The 19,856-nt window shown below is 52.1% G+C and overlaps 11 protein-coding genes across 11 annotated transcripts; 6 read left to right on the plus strand and 5 right to left on the minus strand.

Annotated features, from left to right (window-relative positions):
- Positions 1-98: 98 nt before the first annotated feature.
- On the minus strand, positions 99-2,427 carry BZA70DRAFT_33679 (armadillo-type protein). Its single transcript, XM_064915042.1, has 6 exons — positions 2,184-2,427; positions 2,009-2,119; positions 1,617-1,942; positions 913-1,561; positions 778-854; positions 99-718 (listed from the first exon to the last, which is right to left on the minus strand). Exons 1-6 carry the CDS (start codon positions 2,314-2,316, stop codon positions 170-172), a joined length of 1,845 nt encoding a protein of 614 aa, XP_064771093.1. The 5' UTR covers positions 2,317-2,427; the 3' UTR covers positions 99-169.
- Positions 2,428-2,539: 112 nt separating this feature from the next.
- Positions 2,540-3,787, minus strand: BZA70DRAFT_287385 (uncharacterized protein; the record flags this gene model as incomplete). Its single annotated transcript, XM_064913945.1, has 1 exon — positions 2,540-3,787. The coding sequence occupies one exon, from the start codon at positions 3,785-3,787 to the stop codon at positions 2,540-2,542; it is 1,248 nt and encodes a 415-aa protein (XP_064771094.1).
- A 535-nt stretch (positions 3,788-4,322) lies between these two features.
- On the plus strand, positions 4,323-5,950 carry BZA70DRAFT_272814 (DNA polymerase subunit Cdc27). The gene is made up of 2 exons (XM_064911732.1): positions 4,323-4,467; positions 4,520-5,950. The coding sequence occupies exons 1-2, from the start codon at positions 4,411-4,413 to the stop codon at positions 5,936-5,938; spliced, it is 1,476 nt and encodes a 491-aa protein (XP_064771095.1). The 5' UTR covers positions 4,323-4,410; the 3' UTR covers positions 5,939-5,950.
- A 1-nt stretch (position 5,951) lies between these two features.
- On the minus strand, positions 5,952-6,840 carry BZA70DRAFT_244604 (uncharacterized protein). Its single transcript, XM_064910610.1, has 2 exons — positions 6,754-6,840; positions 5,952-6,698 (listed from the first exon to the last, which is right to left on the minus strand). The coding sequence occupies exons 1-2, from the start codon at positions 6,773-6,775 to the stop codon at positions 6,055-6,057; spliced, it is 666 nt and encodes a 221-aa protein (XP_064771096.1). The 5' UTR covers positions 6,776-6,840; the 3' UTR covers positions 5,952-6,054.
- Positions 6,841-6,893: 53 nt separating this feature from the next.
- BZA70DRAFT_33778 (uncharacterized protein) lies at positions 6,894-7,732 on the plus strand. Its single transcript, XM_064915045.1, has one exon. The coding sequence runs from the start codon at positions 7,013-7,015 to the stop codon at positions 7,640-7,642; it is 630 nt and encodes a 209-aa protein (XP_064771097.1). The 5' UTR covers positions 6,894-7,012; the 3' UTR covers positions 7,643-7,732.
- Positions 7,733-8,036: 304 nt separating this feature from the next.
- On the plus strand, positions 8,037-9,677 carry BZA70DRAFT_233992 (uncharacterized protein; the record flags this gene model as incomplete). Its single annotated transcript, XM_064910280.1, has 2 exons — positions 8,037-8,184; positions 8,242-9,677. 2 exons carry the CDS (start codon positions 8,037-8,039, stop codon positions 9,675-9,677), a joined length of 1,584 nt encoding a protein of 527 aa, XP_064771098.1.
- A 211-nt stretch (positions 9,678-9,888) lies between these two features.
- Positions 9,889-12,701, minus strand: BZA70DRAFT_33726 (CRT10-domain-containing protein). The gene is made up of 2 exons (XM_064915044.1): positions 11,947-12,701; positions 9,889-11,869 (listed from the first exon to the last, which is right to left on the minus strand). Exons 1-2 carry the CDS (start codon positions 12,523-12,525, stop codon positions 10,100-10,102), a joined length of 2,349 nt encoding a protein of 782 aa, XP_064771099.1. The 5' UTR covers positions 12,526-12,701; the 3' UTR covers positions 9,889-10,099.
- A 1,056-nt stretch (positions 12,702-13,757) lies between these two features.
- On the plus strand, positions 13,758-14,413 carry BZA70DRAFT_272820 (uncharacterized protein). The gene has a single exon (XM_064911733.1). It carries the CDS (start codon positions 13,847-13,849, stop codon positions 14,279-14,281), a length of 435 nt encoding a protein of 144 aa, XP_064771100.1. The 5' UTR covers positions 13,758-13,846; the 3' UTR covers positions 14,282-14,413.
- On the minus strand, positions 14,414-16,629 carry BZA70DRAFT_272821 (putative 6-phosphofructo-2-kinase). The gene is made up of 4 exons (XM_064911734.1): positions 15,900-16,629; positions 15,812-15,847; positions 15,162-15,738; positions 14,414-15,109 (listed from the first exon to the last, which is right to left on the minus strand). The coding sequence occupies exons 1-4, from the start codon at positions 16,394-16,396 to the stop codon at positions 14,474-14,476; spliced, it is 1,746 nt and encodes a 581-aa protein (XP_064771101.1). The 5' UTR covers positions 16,397-16,629; the 3' UTR covers positions 14,414-14,473.
- On the plus strand, positions 16,630-16,938 carry BZA70DRAFT_272826 (uncharacterized protein). The gene has a single exon (XM_064911735.1). It carries the CDS (start codon positions 16,758-16,760, stop codon positions 16,911-16,913), a length of 156 nt encoding a protein of 51 aa, XP_064771102.1. The 5' UTR covers positions 16,630-16,757; the 3' UTR covers positions 16,914-16,938.
- Positions 16,939-18,098: 1,160 nt separating this feature from the next.
- Positions 18,099-19,605, plus strand: BZA70DRAFT_272829 (adenosine deaminase). The gene is made up of 2 exons (XM_064911736.1): positions 18,099-18,411; positions 18,490-19,605. Exons 1-2 carry the CDS (start codon positions 18,342-18,344, stop codon positions 19,467-19,469), a joined length of 1,050 nt encoding a protein of 349 aa, XP_064771103.1. The 5' UTR covers positions 18,099-18,341; the 3' UTR covers positions 19,470-19,605.
- Positions 19,606-19,856: the final 251 nt, after the last annotated feature.

A 19,856-nucleotide genomic window follows, 5' to 3' on the forward strand; every position in this document is an offset into this window, starting at 1 on the left:
TCTGCGAGGGCCAATCACTTTGTATAATAAAAACCGAAATCTTAACCGAGTATACAGATGATCGCAATTACAGGGACATGGTTTGACTGTTTTGATTTTAACGCCGTCCATCTTCAATATTCTATCTGCATTACCACACTTCAAATCAATATGGAATATTGATGTACATCTATCTCCGCTGATTATGCTTCCAAGACCCAAAATCACGCTTGTACATATCCATATTCCAATTCCGCCAAACGATCTTCCCGTAAGGGTTTCTCATCAAAGTCTCGCGTCCAGCCATAAACTCCTTTGCAATTTTCTCTCTGTAGTGATTCATTCCCTGGGCTGTCGTGATGTTGCACGCGTCGACAACTCTAGAGGATCCGGCACCGCAGGACAGTTCCACAAAGTGGCCATCGAGATCGTTCATCAGACGTTTGCGGGAGACGAGAGGAAGATCCGATTTCTTGTAGATCGACTCTGCAACATGCGCAAAGACAGTGTTCTGCATAAATTTCAGCTTGGCAGACTCGGGGAACTGTATGAAAGCGTCGACTATCTTGGTTGATAGTTCGGGAACGTGGGTGATGAGGCTCTCGACAAACAAGGATCTCTGCTTGATACTATCATTTAGTCGACTTCTCTGAGTCTCGGTGATAGACTCGTAGTCATCGATCTCCAGTAACGCCAGGAGGAAGTTTTTGTTGTCTTTTGGCGAGATGTTGGTTATTTTCTATGTGTGCGTTAGTTGATGTCCAACTCTAGTGTGGGAAGGAGAGGTCATGAGCTTACCTGCAACAGCTCTTGTTCCAGAACAGAGTGTCTTGAGATGGCAATGATAATGCTATTCAGGATTATGATGTTGGGTACTAATAGTCCAAAGTTAGAAATCTTTCCTAGTTAGTATCAGACAAAAGGGAGACTTACAAGATAAGTCGTTGACGCGCGCAAGCAACGCCTTACCGAATGCAGCAGTGTTCGACTTATTAAGTCGCTCCATGATGGCCTTAACGGCAAAGCTAAATCCCTGCGCCTTGTACACAATGTCTAGTCTAGGGACGAAGAATGAGAAGCAGAGGTAATCGACAAAGGAGATGGGGCAGCTATGTAATATGTTTTCCAAGAAGTGGCATCCGACAGAGCTACTCAGAAGGCTCTCGAGATAAGAAACCGTGATAAAATCAAGCTCTCCCGATGTGGTGGGGAAGATTATGCTAAGCATATCCTTGCGCATCAGACTGTCTTCGATTTCGATAATCAGCTGGACAACGGGACTCGAGATGGGATCGGAGGCTAATCTTCGTGCCTCGTCAGTCGTCAGTCTGTCCAGCATCGCAGCAAGAACATCTAGCACGGCATCCTTGAAGACCAGAGGGGTCTCATATGATTCATAAAAAATCTTGTCCGAGTTGTCAACAGCTGTTTTCTTTTTAGCACCCAGCACTTTTTTGTTGCTCATCACTGACTTGGCTGTTGACTCTTCGATAGCGGTACCGGAGAGGGCAAGGAGAAGGGTGCGAAACACATGTGACCCGAACGGATGGAAAGCAACGCGATAAATCTCAGGTTTGATTTCCTGTACTTCAAGTCAGTGTTTGCCATCCAATAGTCAGAAGCTCAAACTTACATACCGTATACATGTCCAAGATATTGGAGATGATTGGAGTCTTTTCAGGCTGCACTACACTGACTTCCGCAAGTTTTGGATTGCTCTTCATCTCCTCGTCAACCAACGCTCTTGATCGATTAATCCACGTCTGCAAGCAGTGGCTAGCAAATCGTTGAGTGGCAAGCTCGGCAACTCTGGAAGCGAACGCCTGATACGTCTCTAGCAGCCTCTCTTTCGAGGCGACGAGAAGTAGGCGTTCAAAAACTTTCGATCCAGTGGGATCAGTCACAACCTTTAGCTCGATCCCACTACATTCGTTCCACAAAGCATCATAGAGTTGATCCCGCTCTGTAAATAGTTGATCAGAGTGTGTTCTGGGCGCATGAAAAGATTGAAAATAGGCTGTCGACATACCTTCGTCGGATGAGAATGTGTTCGCATCGATGATTCCAGTGGCTTGCGTGAAGTATTCAATCTGGGTACTGTCCAGCAATCCGTAAAATGCCTGGGGATGAGGAGTAGGTTCTATGTTGTTGTCTTGTTAGCATGATCTCGACAGCCTTGCACTCGTGTATCGAATCTTTGTTACCTTCAGATCCCTCCTGCTCCCGTGAAAACTCGTGCTTTTCCTCAACCTCAGCAGGAGCCTCAACAGCTTTATCCTCCTTCTTGTAAGGCTTATCCTTCAGCCTCCGACCTCTCTTCTTGTTTTCTTTCGGCATGGTTGTACTGAGGTGGTTTAGTTACTGCTGATAAAACGACAAACAAAATACTTTCAGTGGAGGAGGTTGGGATAATTCTGCGATAGCCCCTGAAAAATTTTGTGTTAGCGCAACTCATGGGATTAGGGCTTTGAATTCAGGCTCGTCAGTTGAAGCACCCCTGCCATCTAATGGTGGTTATTATATTTGTCATTCCAAAAAAACGAGGTCTGTAAACTAAAATCTATATATCGTATACTTCCTCGTGAACTGTTGCCCCCAGTCGGCGTCCCCATTTTGAGCACTCGCTCACGAGACGTCGACTACCGCACGAGATGACCCACATTCCTCCGCTATCGACATCAGCTAAAGCTTTGAATTCCTTCAGTTCAGTTTCAATGTTCAGACGACCATATGTCACCTTGATCCCTTCTTTCAAACCAAACTCAGTCGCCTCGTTTCCAAGCTCATCCGAGATCGGCTCTCCGACATATTGGGGGTCAGCAGCATCGAACCCAGAACTGGGAAGAGTATCTTGAAGTTCCACCGGCTGCAAGAACGGATCCTGCGACTGATCGTTCGCGTTGGAGCTGACAAAGACATCAGCATCCTCAAGGCCAAGAATCTTTATCAAGCCCAGATCTGCTTTCGAGCGCACAGCCCAAATGATCTTAACTCTCTCGTTCATCTTGATAAGAGTTTTGGCAATCGGTGCCGCAAAGGAGATGCCGACACCGCCTGCTATTATAACTGTTCTTCTCAGAGGCTTGTCTGCTTTGTACATGTTGACAAAAAAGTCATAAGACAGTGATGGATAGGGACCGTGCACAATATATTCCCGGTCCTCTTCGAGCTTGAATCGTCGCGATGGTTTGACCACTAGCTGAACGGTGTCTTCGTCTGCCGAGAGACTGGCGATCGTGTATGGATGTGATGCAGATAGAAACCAAACCGGTGCAGATTCGCGCGTAGGAGATAATCTGATGTGTGATCCTGGCTCAAAATACTTAGGAAATAACTTCCGGGGTAGACTAACGACAATCGTATGCCTGCTAATCTTTTGTATTTGCAGACGACTTTCTTGACCGAATCCATGCCGTTGGAAGAGTTGGCCACCGATGCAGACCAACAATAGAATGGTAACTGCCCATACACGCGGTCGTGCATGATAAGCCAGCAGCGGCAGACACAGCCATGAAAACGCCAGATGTGTTTTGTAGAAAAGTTCGTGGTTGCGATGGCGGATGAAATAGAAAGATACTAAAAGAGTGAGCACAAATCCGGCGGTAATGACGACTCCCGCAAAATTCGCAAAGTGTAAGATGTTCTGCTGCTTTCCCATCTTGAAAAAGTAAACCAGGTACAGCACGCCGTGCGCTGTCGAGATTATGACGAGGAGACGACCGAGCCAGATGTGGAGAGGCATTAGTCGCAGGTACGATTCGCGAGGAATAGGTGAAGGTTTGAGGGAAAGGAAGTAGAGCGCGGGCATGATTGCGGCCGATATTCTAGTATAGTTGACTGTTTAGTTTGCGGTTTAGTGTGCACAATCTCAGCCTGAACATACCGTCCCAGTCTCTTTGTAAGGAACAGGAAATCATCGTGAGTTTGGAGAAAGGACACCAGGATCAACACAATTGAAGTCAAAGAAACGGCAAAGACCAACGGAACAGGCTTGCGCATGAACCGAGGCAGTCGAGATGCTACGAGCGCGCGAATGGCAATCAACAGGAGAACGATGAATGAAATGAAGAGAGTAATACTGGCGTATCGAGTCGTTAACACCCGTCTGAGCTGCTTCAGCTCGCCTGGCGGAGAAGGATCGATGGAGAACATGCTAATATCGCTCTCTTCACTTCAATTCACCTTGGACAGAGAGCCCGCAGCAGGCTCAGGAGCGACAGACTTGCGCAAATTTACGTCTGAGGACTGTTCGCCGGAGTTTGTAGCTGAATATCAGAGAGTACTCGTCAGCGAGCACGTGTTAGGAGGCCTCCCCCTTGTTTTTCGTAAACCCTAATGCGTCGATGTTAGGGTACCCCGACGCGTATACGCGCGATCCTGCATCTACGTCGCGTCCACTATCCGAGATTTAGAGGTTTGCCTGTATTCAACATGGCGGTGGACTATAACACGCTGCTTGCTACTCGTGTAGTGCACGAGCAGAAGCCGGTGAGCTATATAATGGTATAAGTGAGATTTGCTCGTGCTAACTCGGATTCAGATAACCTATCGACTCCTATCAAGAGAGCAGAAGATAAACGTCACTGTCGCGAAGAAAGTGTTGTATGCGTTTTATGATGCCGCTAAAAAGCAGTATCCGGGACAAGTACATGCGACCTACGCGATTGCAGGTGTTGAGCGCGTCGCGACCCCAGCCGATGAAGACACAGTCATGAGCGACGCCTTGCCCAGCTCGCAGCCAACCGATCCCGACAGCTCTCAAGCGGAATCTGAAGTCAGAGTGAATGAAACTACACGGACGACTTTCCAGCTTGTCCAACAAGAAGATCTGGAGGAGGTGAAGCTCCGGTTTGACAGGATCGATATGATTTATGTGTACTCTCTCGAACCCGCGCCGCTGTCTAGTGATCTGGTCGTGTTGTCTGATTGTCAGCGCGCGGTACGAGAGATGGACGTTTCCGGTGGTCTTGAGCTCTTCAACACCATCGCGACATGTCAGAACCCCAAGGCAAAGCAGAGCTCTAAGCCTATCCAAATCACTCCGCCATCGGCCCCAGCAGGACGTGCACCTGCTCCATCGAAGAAGGCAGATAAGCCTACCGTTGGATCTGGCGATGACAAGAGCTCTCTCGCCAAGCAAAGTTCCGCAGCGCAAACTAAGAAACCTACTCAGCGACCATTCCAGCTCTCTACGACGTCAAAGCCGAAGCCAAAGGTCAAGACCGAAGCCCAAGAGTCTGTGCAAGAGTCTGGGGCTGCCAAAATGCTCGAATCAACGAAGGAGGTTCCAGTTATCAAAAAGGAGAAGCCGGCAACAAAGGCCGCCTCCTCTACGAAACCTGCCGAAGTATCTCAGGAACTGCAGAGCATGTTTTCTGACAACGAATCCGATCAAGAGGAAGACGCTAAATCTGATGTTGACATGATTGACGAGGTGGACGAAGCGCCTATGGACAGTGGGCTGATTGGAGAGCCTGCAGAAGTGCCAGATGATAGTGCAAGTACTTCTGCCAACGACACCCCGGATTCCAAGATGGACAGCCAACCCGCTGAGGATCCCGAGCGTCAAACCGACTCTGCAGCTGAAGTCGAGACCGAGGAACCTGTGGCGGTTGACAGTACGGCGCCAGCCAAGCCAAAGGGACGAAAGAGAGGTACAAGGAAAGTGGAGGAGCGGGTCAGTACGATGGAGAATGGGTTCATGGTGCGGAAAACTGTTACAAAGTGGGTGGAATACTCTGAGAGCGAGAGTGAGAGTGAAGCCGTGTCGGTTCCAGCAAAGGCCAAGCCGGCTTCGTCTAAGCCTGAGCGCAAGACTTCGCCGGCCGTGAAAGCTGAGCCAGCAGAAGGAGATAAGGATACGGATAGTAGCGACACTTCTAGTAAGAAAGGAGGCGTCAAGAAGAAGGGTCTCATGAAGGGACAGGGGTCTCTGATGAGCTTCTTCAAAAAGAAATAATAAAGAACGAGATCAGTAATCTCTATATTCTATACAACATTATCTAACTGAGCCGGCTCTGATCTGTAGCATCTAACGAGCTTCTCTTAGCCAAAACTGATACTTTTCTGATTCAATCATGGTGCCAGTCGGTTCACTTCCCACTCAGAATCCTCGTTCTCGCGAGTAAAAGTAAACCGGTCATGCACTCTGTTCATGCCACCCTGCCAGAACTCGATCTCCAACGGCACTATACGCAGTCCACCCCATCCCTCCGGTAGAGGAATATCGTCGACATCCTTAAACTGCTCCTTCTTCTCCTCCACAAGCTCATCGAGCACCTCGCGAGACTCGACCGGCTGACTCTGCGGACTCGCCCACGCGCCAATCTTACTATCGCGCGGTCTTGTCTTAAAATAAGCGTAGCTCTCTTCTGGCGTCACAAACTCGGTCTTGCCTTCGACACGCACCTGGCGCTCGAGGCCCTTCCAAAAAAATGTGAGTGCAGCGTGGGGATTCGAGAGAATGTCGCGGGATTTCTTGGATGTACGCCAGTTGGAGTAGACGATGAAGCCTCGCTTGTCGAGTTCTTTGAATAAGACTATGCGGGCTGATACACGGCCGGAGGGCAGCTGGGCGGTCGAGAAAGTGGTGGACTCGGCAATGGGCTCGTTGGCCTCGACGGCTTCTTTGTACCAGGCGTTGAACTGCAGCAGAGGACTCTCGTTCAGACTGGCGCGAGTGAGGTGCGCCCGCGTGTACTGCTTAGTAGCGGGGGCGACTGGAGACGTGTTAGTGTGAATGACTTCGGATCAAGCGGCGAGAATTATACGTACAAATCAGTCTTTCTTTGTTCATTGCGAGTATCTGTTTATTTAATGTACAGCAAATGGAGAATCGGTGCAGAGAAAGAAACTATGCGCGAGCGACCGGGATTTATGGAGAGGATGAGTTTTATGACGCATATGGCTTGTGCGGCTCACACCATTTTTCTTCTTCGTTCACGATAGAGACCGCTCATCTCATCCGTTGCTGGTCCGCGGTTTGTCGGCGCCACCGGAGAATGAATCGGGTATCTCAGTACCTCAGAGGAAGATGAGCGATACGGAATCTCGAGACTTAGTGTCTGGAGGAGGAGCAGAGGCAGAATCGGCAACAGCCCACACTGCGCAATCGTCGTCTGCTATCCTTCGCCGCCACCGCGTCAAGTTCGTGGCAGCTTCCACCGAAGAACAGACTGTCACGCAAGCTGCCGCAGACCGCAGCAGAGGACAGTCTGTTTCTTCGTTCTACGCGTCGTTGGTCGGTATCAACAAGAGCCCGGAGTCGGACACGCCAACCCCTCCGCGCGAGAGCCCGCCAGAGACGTCTATCGCGCGTCTGCTTGAGAAGACCCCGGTCGAGGCGCCGATCGCGCGACTGCCGGTCGAAGAACACTCTTCGGGACATCGGTACCTGGTTCGCTATGGCTGGCACCCTCTACAGCCGGTGGGTTTAGGTGCGCCGGGGCGAGAAGGTCGACGCGTGCCGGTAAGGGCGGAGGTGCGTCCGGACTACGCGGGCGTCGGCGCGAAGGTGAAAACCCGGGCGGCCGACGCGAAGAAGCAGCAGGATGCGCCCAAGAAAGTGACAAAGGCCGAGCGAAAGAGGCTACAGCGAGAGAAGACGGAGCGCGAGAAGCGTGAACGGCAGGCGCTGTATGATGAGATTGTGCGTGGGCGGTGAAGTGCGCTGACACCTGCTGAGTGTCTGGTACCTGTGATTAGGGTTTCGCTTTCAACCTGTTCCTGCTCTTCTAATTCTGGCATCTCCCGGCACAGGCAGCTTGCATGTCCATCTCCGGCTCCGTCCAGACTTTGCCGCTCATCGTCGGTCACATATCAATGCTAATTCGCAGAGACTGAGCATGCATCATCGTGCTCGCTCTCCGTCTGCTCGTCCCCGCCAGCAGTTTCCGTCAGTACTATCATCCTCGACCGCGGCCTCGGCTTTGGCTCCCAACCCCGCCAGTCTTCCTCGAGCGTTTTCTCGTCCCCCGCGATCCTCGACTCCATCACCCGAACGTAAAGCCCGATCTGCGTCTTCGGTCCGTTGGACTTATCGTGCGATTATAGCAGGCATGGTTGCGATTACTAGCTTGCTGCTCCTGGGATCATTCCTTTTCAGCACGCCCTCGTATGCGGTACAAGAGTCCTGGAGGGTGCGTGATGCATCTTGCCCGGATTATAAAACATTCTCAACTCGCCGTCATACTCCAGTAACAAATGGTGAGTATACAGTCTGATGCGATCTATCTGATCTCTGGCTTACTTATCGTTTGACAGGTCCCCTGCGATTACCGTTCCAGCGGCCAATATCAGAATGTAGAACGTTCTCGTCAAAAGAGGTTGAGCGGGTGATCAAAGAGGTGACTGGCCGTATTCCCGACGTTGATCTCTCTAGACTGTTTGAGAACTGCTTCCCAAATACTCTGGACACCACAGTACGTTGGCATGTGCCCGGGCGTTCACCCCAGTCCTTCATCGTCACGGGCGACATCAACGCCGAGTGGATCCGCGACTCCACCAACCAGCTCTCACCCTATCTCCCGCTGGCCAAGGTTGATAACGACATCCGCACGCTAATTCTAGGTGCGATTCACACGCAGGCCGAATTCCTTACCTTCTCGCCCTACTGCAACGCTTTCCAACCTCCCGCGCAGTCCCATCTGAAACCGTCGTCGAACGATCAGAGCGATAACGTCAATCCTCCGTATGATCCGTCGCTGGTTTTTGAGTGCAAGTATGAGCTGGATTCGCTTGCGTCGTTCCTCAACCTCGCGAATATGTATTTTGAGCAGACGGGCGATGCCTCGTTTGTCGGCAGCGACCCATACTTTCTCGAGGCGCTGAAGAACGTGCTGCAAGTACTCGACGAGCAGGCGCTTACGACTTACGACGAAAACGGCAACGACAGACGCAACCGATACATCTTCCAGCGCCAGACCAACGTCGGAACCGAGACCCTGGCGCTGCAAGGAGCGGGGAACCCGACGAACCTCAACACCTCGCTAATCAGGTCTGCATTCAGACCGTCGGACGATGCAACAATCTTGCAGTTTTTCATCCCCGCGAACGCATTTGTTGCTGTGGAACTCAAGCGGGCTAAGAAACTGCTTGCTGCTGGCGGCTATGCCAAGATGGCAGACGAGCTATTTTCAAGAGGCGAGAAGATCGAAAATGGGGTGTGGGAGCATGGCGTCTACGAGCACAAGGTGTATGGCAAAGTCTTTGCGTACGAGGTCGATGGCTACGGCAGTATTATCAACATGGACGATGCCAATCTGCCGTCGCTGCTCTCGTTGCCTTTACTCGGCTTCGTCGACGCCAAGGACGAAGTCTACCAAAACACTCGCCGGATGCTGCTCAGCAAGGCCGGCAACCCGTATTTCCTCAAGGGCCCAGAGTTTGCGGGCATAGGCGGCCCTCACATCGGCGTGCGGTACGCGTGGCCGATGTCGCTGCTGACTCTGATCCGGACGTCGGACGACGACGTCGAGATCGCGGCCGCGCTCGATCTGGTCAAGAAAACCACGGGCGGACTAGGTCTGATGCACGAGAGCGTGAACGTCCGGCGCGCAAGGGATTACACGCGGTCGTGGTTTGCGTGGTGTAATTCGGAGTTTGGAAAGACGATTCTCGACTTGGCGGCGCGGAAGCCGCATCTTGTGTTTGGAGAGGGGGCGGAGTCGTATTCGATCGACTCTGTGGCAGGTGCTTGAGAGAGCACGGAGTATTTTCCAAAGCGTGGTTTTTATTTGAAGACCGCAGGAGTATTTTTATTTGCGTTGTAGCGTTTGTGTTCTGTACAGCTGGTAATAAAAAAGTTTCACTGCATAAGCTGTATTCGTAACCTGAGGGAGGAAAATAACGTATAATGTCATAAGATATTTCTATGTACTTCTACAAAAGAGTCCAAAAAGAATAATCGAAGAAGAAAACAAAAGATGCGTATGTAGTACAAGAACTGAGGAAAGAAATACACCAGTTATGCGACAAGAAAAGAAAGAAGAAAGAATTACGTACGGTAGTTATACGGAAGAAAAGAAACAGAAGAAAAGAAACGGATCCGGAGAAAGACTAATTTACACAAAAGAAGTATAGAAGATTATGTATGAGCCAAAAAAAACTGTGGAAAGGGGGACTAGAAAACATGTTCTTCGAAATCCAGGACGTCGTCCCCGGAGGCGGCGTTGCGACTCCGGCCGATTTCGTATGTCTCGACGGTACCGTTGATGAAGACGACAAAGAGCAGGTATCGGCGGTGATAAGCGTCAGCCTGGGAGTCGACGACCGCGACGTCGAGGCCGATGAGCGGGTTCGTCGAGCCCGAGTTTTTGACTCTGCCGATGACGTATTCCTGGCGCAGCCCGGCCTGGCGGGTGTCGTCCACGCGGCAGCATTTGAAGATCGAGACGGAGCCCTGCTGGGTTGCGACGATGAGGCATGCGAGCTCGCGGATCGTGATTGCCATGTTGAGACGGTCGTAGGAGGCGGAGAATTTTTCGTAGTCGACGCGGGTGCCAAAGACTGTGGGGCACATGTTGCAGAGCTGCATTTCGCCGTTGTCGGGCGAGAAGTCGAGGAGACGGGTTTGGTAGAGCGAGCCGTGGTAGACGATTAGGTCGTCGATGATGTAGGTCTCATTGCGCTTCTTGTCCGACATGGTCGGGTGCAGGAGGTATGCAGAGGGCGTGGCGGAGACCTGGGAGGTCGGCACGCCGAGGAACTCTGCGTCGAGACGTTCCTGGCTGAGCATTGTGGGCCGCGTGGACGAGTCAATGACGGTTTCAAAAGCCGACAAGGGCGTGCCGGCGCTGTCGTAGATTTTGAAAGGCGAGTCGTGCCGTTGGTGGCGGAAGAAGATGTTCATGTACGGGTTGTGAGACTTTGTGGGGAACGAGAGCACAAGCCTGGGGTCGGTCTCGGTGTGGGCTAGTGTGACGGGGTCCACTGTTTTGAACGACTCGCGCTTGACGTTTGTGATTACGTCCGAGTTTGCGACGTTGAGGAAATCGTGGCGCCAGAGGATCTTTGTGTGCCATCCTTTTTTGTTGGGAAAGGCCGCGGATGCAATGCACTCTTTTGTGTTTACGTCCCATAATTTCAGATCACCGTCGATGGCGGTCGACGAAATGCACGCCCGGTAGGCGACGCGGCCGTTCGATTCCCGCAGCGGGATATCCATGAACTGGATGCAGGGGATATTGTTGTCGTGGGCCTCGACGATGCGGACCTTGAATTTCGCCAAGTCGAGGTTTCGCTTGTTTTGTGGCTCGTGCGGCCTTAGCTCATCGCTGCCTCGGGTTCGCTTGGTTTTCGGCCGACTGCTGCTGCCGCTGCTACTGCTGGCTTCGCCCGGATCTGTGGTGGTGGCTTGTGCTGCAGAGGCCGAGGCCGTAGCCATGACGTCCGAGCCCGCGGAGTAGTCGGTGTCAAAGTCCTCGGTCTCTTGGCGCCGGCGCGTGTGGTCTCGCTGGGCTTTGCCGTGGTCCCAGTTCTCGAGCGCTTCTTTGATGCCGAGCCTGAAGACGGTGATCGAGCGGGTGTTGTCGGAGACGGCGACGAGGCATTCGCGGTCGTGGAAGTCGACGCCCCACGCAGACTTCTCGACCTGCAGGGTCTCGATCGGGAGCATGTCGCGCGCGCGCTCGCCGGCGCCTTCTTTGTCATGGCCGCGCAGGATGGCGGAGGTCGCGTAGACGTGGCATTGGCCGGCGTCGGTGAGGACGGCGAAGTGCTCTTCGCCGCCGAGGGAGCCCATGCGGAGGGCGTTGATGCAGAAGAGATCCATAGGGTTGTTCGCGCCCAGGATTTGGGTTCTGGTGGGGGGGTTGGTTTTTGGGGGCGTGAGCTGAGTGAAGAGAGTGAGTTCTGGCCGCGAGGATGATAGCATCTTGAAGACTTTGATTTTCTATTGATTGATTAGTCAATTGAGTAGAAAATGTATGAAAAGCATGCATAAAGAAGCAGGCAAAGGAATGAACATACCACTCCATCGGCAATGAATATAAAGCCGTACCGACTGACACCGACAAGATTGTTGCGCCAGGTCTCGAGACGGGCAAAAGCAATCTTCTGTCGCCCAATAGGTTCCACATCGAGAAACAAAGGAGTCTTGTCCTCGGCGGCCTGGGAGATTCCCGCGGTGCGGGCCATTGGCGAGCGGATTTGGTTGAGCGGGGTGTGGACCGGGTGAAAGTCGTAGGTGATGTTGCGGCGCTGGCGAAAATCTTCAGACTCGCCGTACTCGTCGTCCTCTGCATCGGTGTCTTCGGAGTCCTCGGAATTGTAGTTGTCGGAGTAGTTGTCGGGGTAGTCGTCGTCGTCATCGTCGTCGTCGTCGTAGTCGTCGTCTGCGTAGTCTGCGGGGTCGCGGCGGGCGGAGGAGGAGGATGAGTGGCCGGGAGCGGAGCTGGAGCTGGAGCCGTCGATGTTGTGGCTGGAGGAGGAGGTGATGGCATTGAGGTAGTCTGGGGTAGAGGAGATGGGCCCAGCCTGCGGGAGAGCCTGGTTGAGGCTAGCCGCTACATCTACGAAGCTGGACACGGAGTCGTCGAGCGAGGCCATGCGCGAGGTAGAGGCGGCGGGAGAGGAGGGGGGTTGGCAGAGGTAGGGGGAAGAGTGCAGAAGCCAGTCCAACCTTATCGTGGTCGACGGGGAGGAGAGACTGCCCGCGAATCCAGAATGACTTATCTCTGGACGGAGCAGTGGTGAGGAGCGAGCGGTTCGGCGAAGAGAGTGGGACGGCGGTGGATGGGGATGAGTGGTGAGCCGGGGGGTCAAAAGCAGAGCAGTAGGAGGAGGAGAAGGAGAAGGACCAGGGCGAGGAAGAACGGGGAAGAGAACGGCGGAGGCGGTTTGTTGTGGCCGGGCATGCAGCTCACTCAGTTATCGGCCACCCGGCGTACTAACTAAAAACTCTAGCGCGCCGTGGCTGCCTGCGCTGGCTGAGAACAGGGGCGGGTGTGCGGGTGGTGGTGATGAGGGCGATGGCGATGATCTCTTATGATGGATGCAGTAATGCTGCTCGACTGCTTCTCTACGCAGAGGCTGCTGCCCTGTGCTGGCCGTGATCCGGCCATCTCGGACTGGGCGCTGGCGTTGGCGCTGGCACCGGCGTCCTCGCCGCAAGCCCTCTTTGTCTCTCGTCCACTGATCCTCGTTGGAGAGTAGTAAATTTCGACCGGTCTCTGCTACGCTGCTGCTACGCTGCTTCATTGTTCGCCACTCGTCCGTCCCGTACCCGCACAGTGAACAATCGCCAGAAGCCGTTGAATTCCCGGGCCTGGAAGCACTGCAGTGCAGCCTGCGGTAGGCTGAGGGGCGCACGCCATTTTGTCTGTAAATGGGCCCTAACCCGCAACCTTCGAGCGATGTTCTCTTAATTCCGTTTGAGAGAGTGAAGTAGTGAATGTGAAGTGGTGAAGTAGTGAGTAGTAAGTAGCGAAGATGAAGCAGATTATTGCGATAAGAAAGACTTATCAAAAGATAACACAAGACATCAGACTCACAATCCGAGACTGCGATGATGCGATCCAAAGGCTGAGTTTGCGTTCTCACGCGCGTATCTTCGCGAGTACGTTCACCGTTTCTTCTTGTCTCAACTTCTGTCTTTCGTCGTCGATATCCGATATTCACACTCTTATTCTTATTCTTTCTTCTCTCTATCATCCTCCCTCTCTCAATTGCTGTATGTTGTAGCACGTATATGGATTAGTCATGGATTACACATCCATCGCTCTTCTCCGACACCAGCCGCACACTCACCTCCTCCATCCTCACCGATCTTCACCAATCTTCACCAATCTCCCTGATCCCACCAATCTCCCTGATCCCACCAATCTCCAATCTCCAATCTCACAATCTCCCTGATCCTCTCGATCTCACAATGAGCAAACACCCCATCACCTGTCACGTGCTCAACACCATCACCGGCAGACCCGCCGCCGGCCTCCGCTGCGAGCTGCTCAAGCAGTCCTCGTCCTCCTCCACCAGCGACTTTTCCACCTTCGCCACCGCGACCACGAACGCCGACGGCCGCGTCGTGTTCTGGGACTTGCTCGAGACGTCGGAGAGTACCTCGCCGGCTTCAAATCAGGCGTTTCTTGACCTCGCATACGTCGGAAGCGAGGACTACGCGTCTGCCAACGACTGTCTTTATAAAGTCAAGTTCCTCGGCATCGACCAGCTCTTTGACAACGACACCTTCTTTCCCTACGTTGACATTGTTTTCAAAGTTCCGGCTGGGAAACTTGGGCTTGAGCATTTCCATATTCCTTTGCTGCTCTCAAAGTACTCTTACTCTACTTACAGAGGAAGCTAAGCTTATAGACATTTGTACATATACTTCTTTATATAACAACATCACCATAGCTAAATTAGAGCCAAATAGCACTTATTAAGAGTCTGTCTACATATATACCTACGTCACATCACCATAGATAATAATATAACGACTCAGCGCTAAGCTTATATTCAGAGATCTGTGTACAGTTACCTCACTTCAAAAAACCAGTTATATGATCGACGACGACTCACTCGGCGCCACTCCCGGAATATTAATCCGCTTCACCCGATTCGTATACGCCGACGGAATAATCTCCACAATCTCGTTCCGCTCAAACTCCAGCTTTGGAATATCGTTCGGCTGACACGCCATCAGGTACCCGTACAGCACCCGCAAAACACTCACGTGCGCAACAATCAGAATGTCGTTCGGAATCCGCTCCATCTCCAGAATCACGGGCTCCAACCGCACCGCCAGATCGTGGTACGACTCTGCGCGCGGGTACCGGTGGCGGTACGGGTCTTTGGCGTGGTTCTCGACCTCGTCCGGGAACGTCTGCTCCAACTCCTCCCGCGTAAGCCCATCGCACGACCCCGGATGGAGCTGAGAAAGCTGGCTTCGCTGTCGGCACGAGAATCCCCGGTTCTCAAACTCGGCCGCAGACTCGATCGTTCGTCGCCGCGTAGACGTCCACACTATAAGCTCGCGCTCGGCAACTGACTCGCCGTTCTCTTCTAATGCCTTGTGCTCCTTCCGTCGGTGCTCAAGTAGTGTATCTGCCAGCTTCTTCGCATAGTCCAGACCTTCCTCGCTCAAATGTGGATCCGACTTGTACTTTGGCCGTGTTTCAGTCGACCGTCCCGCCTAATCTCCTCGTTAGCATAAATCCACTCCAAATTAAATCAATCTCACTCACCCTAGCAAAGTAGACGCATCCCGCCTTGATCTGCAAGTTCATCAAATAAAACACTATCCGATTCGGAAGATACCCAACCCGCGTATTATTAAGCAAAATCCGCTCGCCCGCATTATATAGCTTGATATAACTGAACTCCGTCTCATCCAAACTCTCATAATGCGGAATCTTGTCGCTGATCCGCCGCAGGTAGTCCTTGATCGCCTCCTTCTCGTCCCAGCCGATATAATCCGGCGACGAGATCTTCACGCTGCGCACGTTGGCCTCGATAATCTCGGGCCGGTCGCAGATCGACTCGATGAACAGGACCTGGATCCCATGCTGTGTAAACTCCTTGTGCAGCATCCGTCGGCCGTTCGACGTCGGGTTCACGGCGTCGTAGATTGCAACCTGGCCGCGCTCTTCGTCAAAGAACTTGAACACGTCGCTCTTGCACGCTGCCATCACGCGCTGCCGTAGCAGAACTGTCTCGGGTGAGGCGTTCACCATGAAGTAGTCCTCTGGCACTTCTTTCTCGTTGGGAATACACGTCCGTCGATAATCGCCTAGGTGAAATGCGTGCGTCTTGACTCCGAGCCTGTTCGAATCAAATAGATCAGCAACCACTCTCTTCTTCACTCTCCCCTTCACTCCCTATCAAGTTAACTCACCATCGTAGGTACCGCGTAAGCGAAACCGCCAAATGTCTACATAAAAGTCAGCACAGAACACCCCAAAAAAACAAATCAGACTGCATACGTCTTGCCCCGCGCAGGCAGGCCAACGAGCGCAATACACACTTTCCCCGCATGAAACAACTGTCCCGACGCGGTCGTGTACAGCTGCGCCGGCGACATATGGCTCGCGCTCGGCGGCTCGTGGATCCCGTCGTAGTCCACGCTCGAGCCGATCCGCGGCCGCTGCTGCTGCTGCTGGAGCCGGGCGGTCCGCGGAAGAGGCCGGGTGTAGCCGCCGCCGACGGCGAGGGGTTGCATGCGGTACGTCGACGGCGTGGACGGGCCGGTGAAGACGCTGGTGATGGGCGAGGTGGCTAGCTCGGAGTGATATGTGGAGAGGCCTGGTGGAGAAAGCGAGTCGGAGGAGGAAAACGAGGGTTGCCGGCGGGAAGTCGGGATCGGCGTCCGATCTGTCGACGGGGAAGATGCAGAGATGATTAGTCCGTCGTCTTCCGCGCCGCTGTCTTCCGAATCGGACGAGAGCGGCGGAGGAGACGGGGAGGGGGACAGTGAGAGCATCGTTGAGGATAAATGATCCGCTGGGAGAGAGAAATTAAGACGAGTAAAACTGCTCAGATCTGTGACAAGAGGACAAGAGAGTGATGAACCACAGTAGAGATCAGTCTACCAACAATACAAGGCAGCTAGATCACTGCAACACCCAAACTGTCTGCAAGGTTATTAGGAAGGAAGAAGACAAAGATTGAGGAAGATTGTGGAGAGTTCAGAGTTCAGAGTTTTGCCGGCACGTGATTACGATCGACCTGCCAGCGACGGCTTTCTGTCGGATGCGTGTGCGGATCGCAAAGGCCGCGGCTCGCGACGGGTTGATTATCAATAGACAACCGTCTGAGAGTAGTGATTGTTGCGATTTGGAATCATGTCTTTTTATCTGGCGATTGTTGGCACGAAGGATAATGCTGTTTACAGTCTAGACTTTGGGACGTACCGGCAAGGCGGGGATGGAACATCAAAGGTACATGCGCCAACGACTTTGAGGGAGGTTGTAGGATTTTTACTAATTGATTCTGGGTGATTAGTTCTCGTCTGATATGCGGCAATTATGTCCGTTTATTGTGCACTCGTCGCTTGATATCATAGAAGAAGTGCAGTGGACAAATGGCGCGATGTGCGTATTGATTCGATCTCTTATGTTGCGGCGACGGATGATACTGACTAGTTTCACGACAGGCATCTTAAAGTCATTGATAAATTTCACAATTATCTGATCTCTGCCTACGTGACTACAGGAAGTGAGTACATCATTCTGTTTGAAAATACAGGTGACAAGAGCTGATCGGGTTGGTATAGATATCAAATTCCTGCTACTCCACGAGACGCGCGCGGATGAGGTTATACGGCAGTTCTTTGTCGATCTATACGATTTGTACGTCAAGACTCTGATGTCGCCGTTTTACTCTGTCGACCAGGCAATCACGAGTAAAGTGTTTGATCAGCGCGTGCGGATGCTGGCCAAGAAGTATTTATGAGTGCTCAGATTCTGCTCAGAGTTGCTTGTGCTTTTTATGATTATTGATGAGTCTCTGGTCTGGCTTAGGTCAGAGTCTTGTCCCGGCGTTGGTCTTGTCTTTTCTCCTCTTTTTTAAAATCCTTCTCAAAAGCAACCTTGATGGATACAACCACTCCTTTGTCTAGATAAGGAACGGGCCACAGAAACAGCTGCAGCTGTGTTTGCGTTGCATAAGTTTATGTATTTTTGTGTATATTAGAATTTCATTGGACAAAGAAATTTTCTGTTTTCTAGATGTCTTTCTGGTTGTAATGGCAGATTTATCATATAGATTTGTCAAAATCGTATGAAATTATGTAGTTTTATGCGTTCTTTATTTGGATATCGTAAGGACTGCTATGATAGCGAGCATAGTAATTCATGAGCACAAAGTTACAAATATCCACGTACATGAGAGCAGGAATTTAGCAAATGGGGTTGGAGTAGATGGTTGGCTAGTCATAATTAATGTGTGAATATTTGAAGCAGCTCGGTTGTAGCAATTGTGAGCAAAGCGCGCTGACTTACGAAATTACGAGTCACTCCAGAAACTTATACAGTTCTTGCGCTTTTGTTATTTATCACAGTATTGACACAACGTCTTGCAACTAATTTTCTAAATTACTGTTCATTATTTTATTCTCAATTATTCAAACAAAAAACAATCTCTAGATATGCGAACAGAAACAAGCATATCTAAAGAAGACTGTCGAGGAAATAAAAAGAGTACTAACAAAGTAAGACAGAGATGTGACAGATATGCAAATCCTGCACCACAGTCGATGGCCGGCGGGGAACAGCGCGATAAGATGAGTCGCAGTCGAGGCGTCGGAAGGTCAGAGATACGGACAGGTCGTTCACTCGCAGCCTTTTTTTCCCTCCACCTTACTCTGAAAGCCTACACCTGTGCTCTCAACCACTCAATTGATTAGACAACTATAGCAAGAAGCAGCAATGGATCCGCAGACAAAGTCGCAGTTTATTAAGGACCTGCCTAAGGTCGAATTGCATATGCATTTGGAGGGTAAGCTACGATGAGCACTGCCGTGGGCAGACAGTCGAGTACAGTACAATAAGCGCTGCTAACAACTATTATTTATAGGCTCGCTGGAGCCCGAACTTATGATAGAGATTGCGAAGCGTAATAATGTGGACATCCCGTTCACATCAGCCGAGCAGATTCGCGAGGCGTCGGTGTTTACGAGTCTGCAGTCGTTCTTGGACCTGTACTATCTCGGGCACACTGTGTTCAAGACGCGCCAGGATTTCTACGACCTGATCTGGGCGTACTTCAAGCGGGTTGCGACGGGAAACCTGCGCCACTGTGAGATCTTTTTCGAGGCGCAGGAGCACGTCAACCGCGGGGTGAAGCTGGAGGACATTGTGCTCGGGCTGCACGACGCGTGCGTGCAGGCCAAGAAGGAGTTTGGGATTACGTGCGGGCTGATTTTGACGCTGCTGCGCCATTTCCCGCCGGAGAACATGATGGAGCTGCTGAAGCAGGCGGTGCCGCTGAAGGAGTACATTGTGGGGATCGGGATGAGCTCGTCGGAGGCGGGGTGCCCGCCGTCGCTGTACGTTGACATTTTCAACTTTGCGCGCGAGCAGGGGTGGCATGTGACGTCGCACGCGGGAGAGATTGGACCGCCCGAGTACGTGAAGGACTCGATTGAGCTGCTGAAGATCGAGCGGTGCGATCACGGGATTGGAGCGCGGACGCGGCCGGACATTGTGAAGCTGCTGGCGGAGAAGGAGATTGGAGTGACGATGTGCCCGATCTCGAACGTGCTGCTGAAGGTGACGGAGTCGATTCCGTACTCGCCGATCCGGCAGTATCTGGACGCGAACGTGAAGATGTGCTTCAACAGCGACGACCCGTCGTACTTTGGGAGCAACTACATTGACGAGAACTACGCGGCGGTGGAGAAGGAGATGGGGTTGAGTGTGCGGGAGTGGGTGAAGATTGTGCAGGATGCGATCGACATGAGCTGGGCGGAGGACGATGTGAGGGGGAAGCTGCAGGAGGAGCTGGACGGGGTGAAGGCGAAGTACAAGGTGAAGGAGCTGTATGGGATTGAGTAGAGAGTAGAGAGAGTAGAGTAGAGAGAGAGTAGAGAGAGAGCAATGAATAACCCTAAGATCACGTGCAACTCTACTCCCCCCCGCAGCAGCAGCAGCAGCAGCAGCACCAAAAGCGGCCGCTGGGAATTCAGGCAAACTGCGGTCGAAGTTTCCGAAATTCGAGTCTGTTTTGGCGCAGAAGCCGCAACGGCCGCTGATTGGCCGCTGGTGGTGCAGCCCTTTTCCATCACCGCTGATGCGCTGTTTCTATAAGAACCCGCGGATCCGCCCGGCCGCTTGTTTGTTTTGTTTTGTTTGCTGTGGATTGCTATCTTCTCTCTCTCTCTCCTCTCTTCTCTCTTCTCTCTTCTCTCTTCTCTCTACTTATATATACAATGGCTGGGTATG

The sequence above is a fragment of the Myxozyma melibiosi genome (genome assembly GCF_037950935.1).
Source record: "Myxozyma melibiosi strain Phaff 52-87 chromosome Unknown BZA70scaffold_1, whole genome shotgun sequence".
NCBI classification, from domain to species: Eukaryota; Fungi; Ascomycota; class Lipomycetes; order Lipomycetales; family Lipomycetaceae; genus Myxozyma; species Myxozyma melibiosi.

Coding starts and splice junctions, on each gene's coding strand:
- BZA70DRAFT_272814 (XM_064911732.1), top strand. CDS start 4,411: ATGGCGGTGGACTATAACACGCTGCTTGCTACTCGTGTAGTGCACGAG. Junction 4,468..4,519: donor TAGTGCACGAGCAGAAGCCG/GTGAGCTATATA, acceptor ACTCGGATTCAG/ATAACCTATCGACTCCTATC.
- BZA70DRAFT_272821 (XM_064911734.1), bottom strand. CDS start 16,396: ATGCTCTCACTGTCCCCCTCCCCGTCTCCTCCGCCGCTCTCGTCCGAT. Junction 15,848..15,899: donor CTGCCTGCGCGGGGCAAGAC/GTATGCAGTCTG, acceptor ACTTTTATGTAG/ACATTTGGCGGTTTCGCTTA. Junction 15,110..15,161: donor GATGCGTCTACTTTGCTAGG/GTGAGTGAGATT, acceptor CGAGGAGATTAG/GCGGGACGGTCGACTGAAAC.
- BZA70DRAFT_33726 (XM_064915044.1), bottom strand. CDS start 12,525: ATGGCCTCGCTCGACGACTCCGTGTCCAGCTTCGTAGATGTAGCGGCT. Junction 11,870..11,946: donor TATTCATTGCCGATGGAGTG/GTATGTTCATTC, acceptor ATCAATCAATAG/AAAATCAAAGTCTTCAAGAT.
- BZA70DRAFT_272826 (XM_064911735.1), top strand. CDS start 16,758: ATGTCTTTTTATCTGGCGATTGTTGGCACGAAGGATAATGCTGTTTAC.
- BZA70DRAFT_244604 (XM_064910610.1), bottom strand. CDS start 6,775: ATGAACAAAGAAAGACTGATTT. Junction 6,699..6,753: donor GAACAAAGAAAGACTGATTT/GTACGTATAATT, acceptor ACACGTCTCCAG/TCGCCCCCGCTACTAAGCAG.
- BZA70DRAFT_272829 (XM_064911736.1), top strand. CDS start 18,342: ATGGATCCGCAGACAAAGTCGCAGTTTATTAAGGACCTGCCTAAGGTC. Junction 18,412..18,489: donor ATTGCATATGCATTTGGAGG/GTAAGCTACGAT, acceptor TATTATTTATAG/GCTCGCTGGAGCCCGAACTT.
- BZA70DRAFT_33778 (XM_064915045.1), top strand. CDS start 7,013: ATGAGCGATACGGAATCTCGAGACTTAGTGTCTGGAGGAGGAGCAGAG.
- BZA70DRAFT_33679 (XM_064915042.1), bottom strand. CDS start 2,316: ATGCCGAAAGAAAACAAGAAGAGAGGTCGGAGGCTGAAGGATAAGCCT. Junction 855..912: donor GCGCGTCAACGACTTATCTT/GTAAGTCTCCCT, acceptor TTGGACTATTAG/TACCCAACATCATAATCCTG. Junction 719..777: donor TGGAACAAGAGCTGTTGCAG/GTAAGCTCATGA, acceptor ACGCACACATAG/AAAATAACCAACATCTCGCC.
- BZA70DRAFT_272820 (XM_064911733.1), top strand. CDS start 13,847: ATGAGCAAACACCCCATCACCTGTCACGTGCTCAACACCATCACCGGC.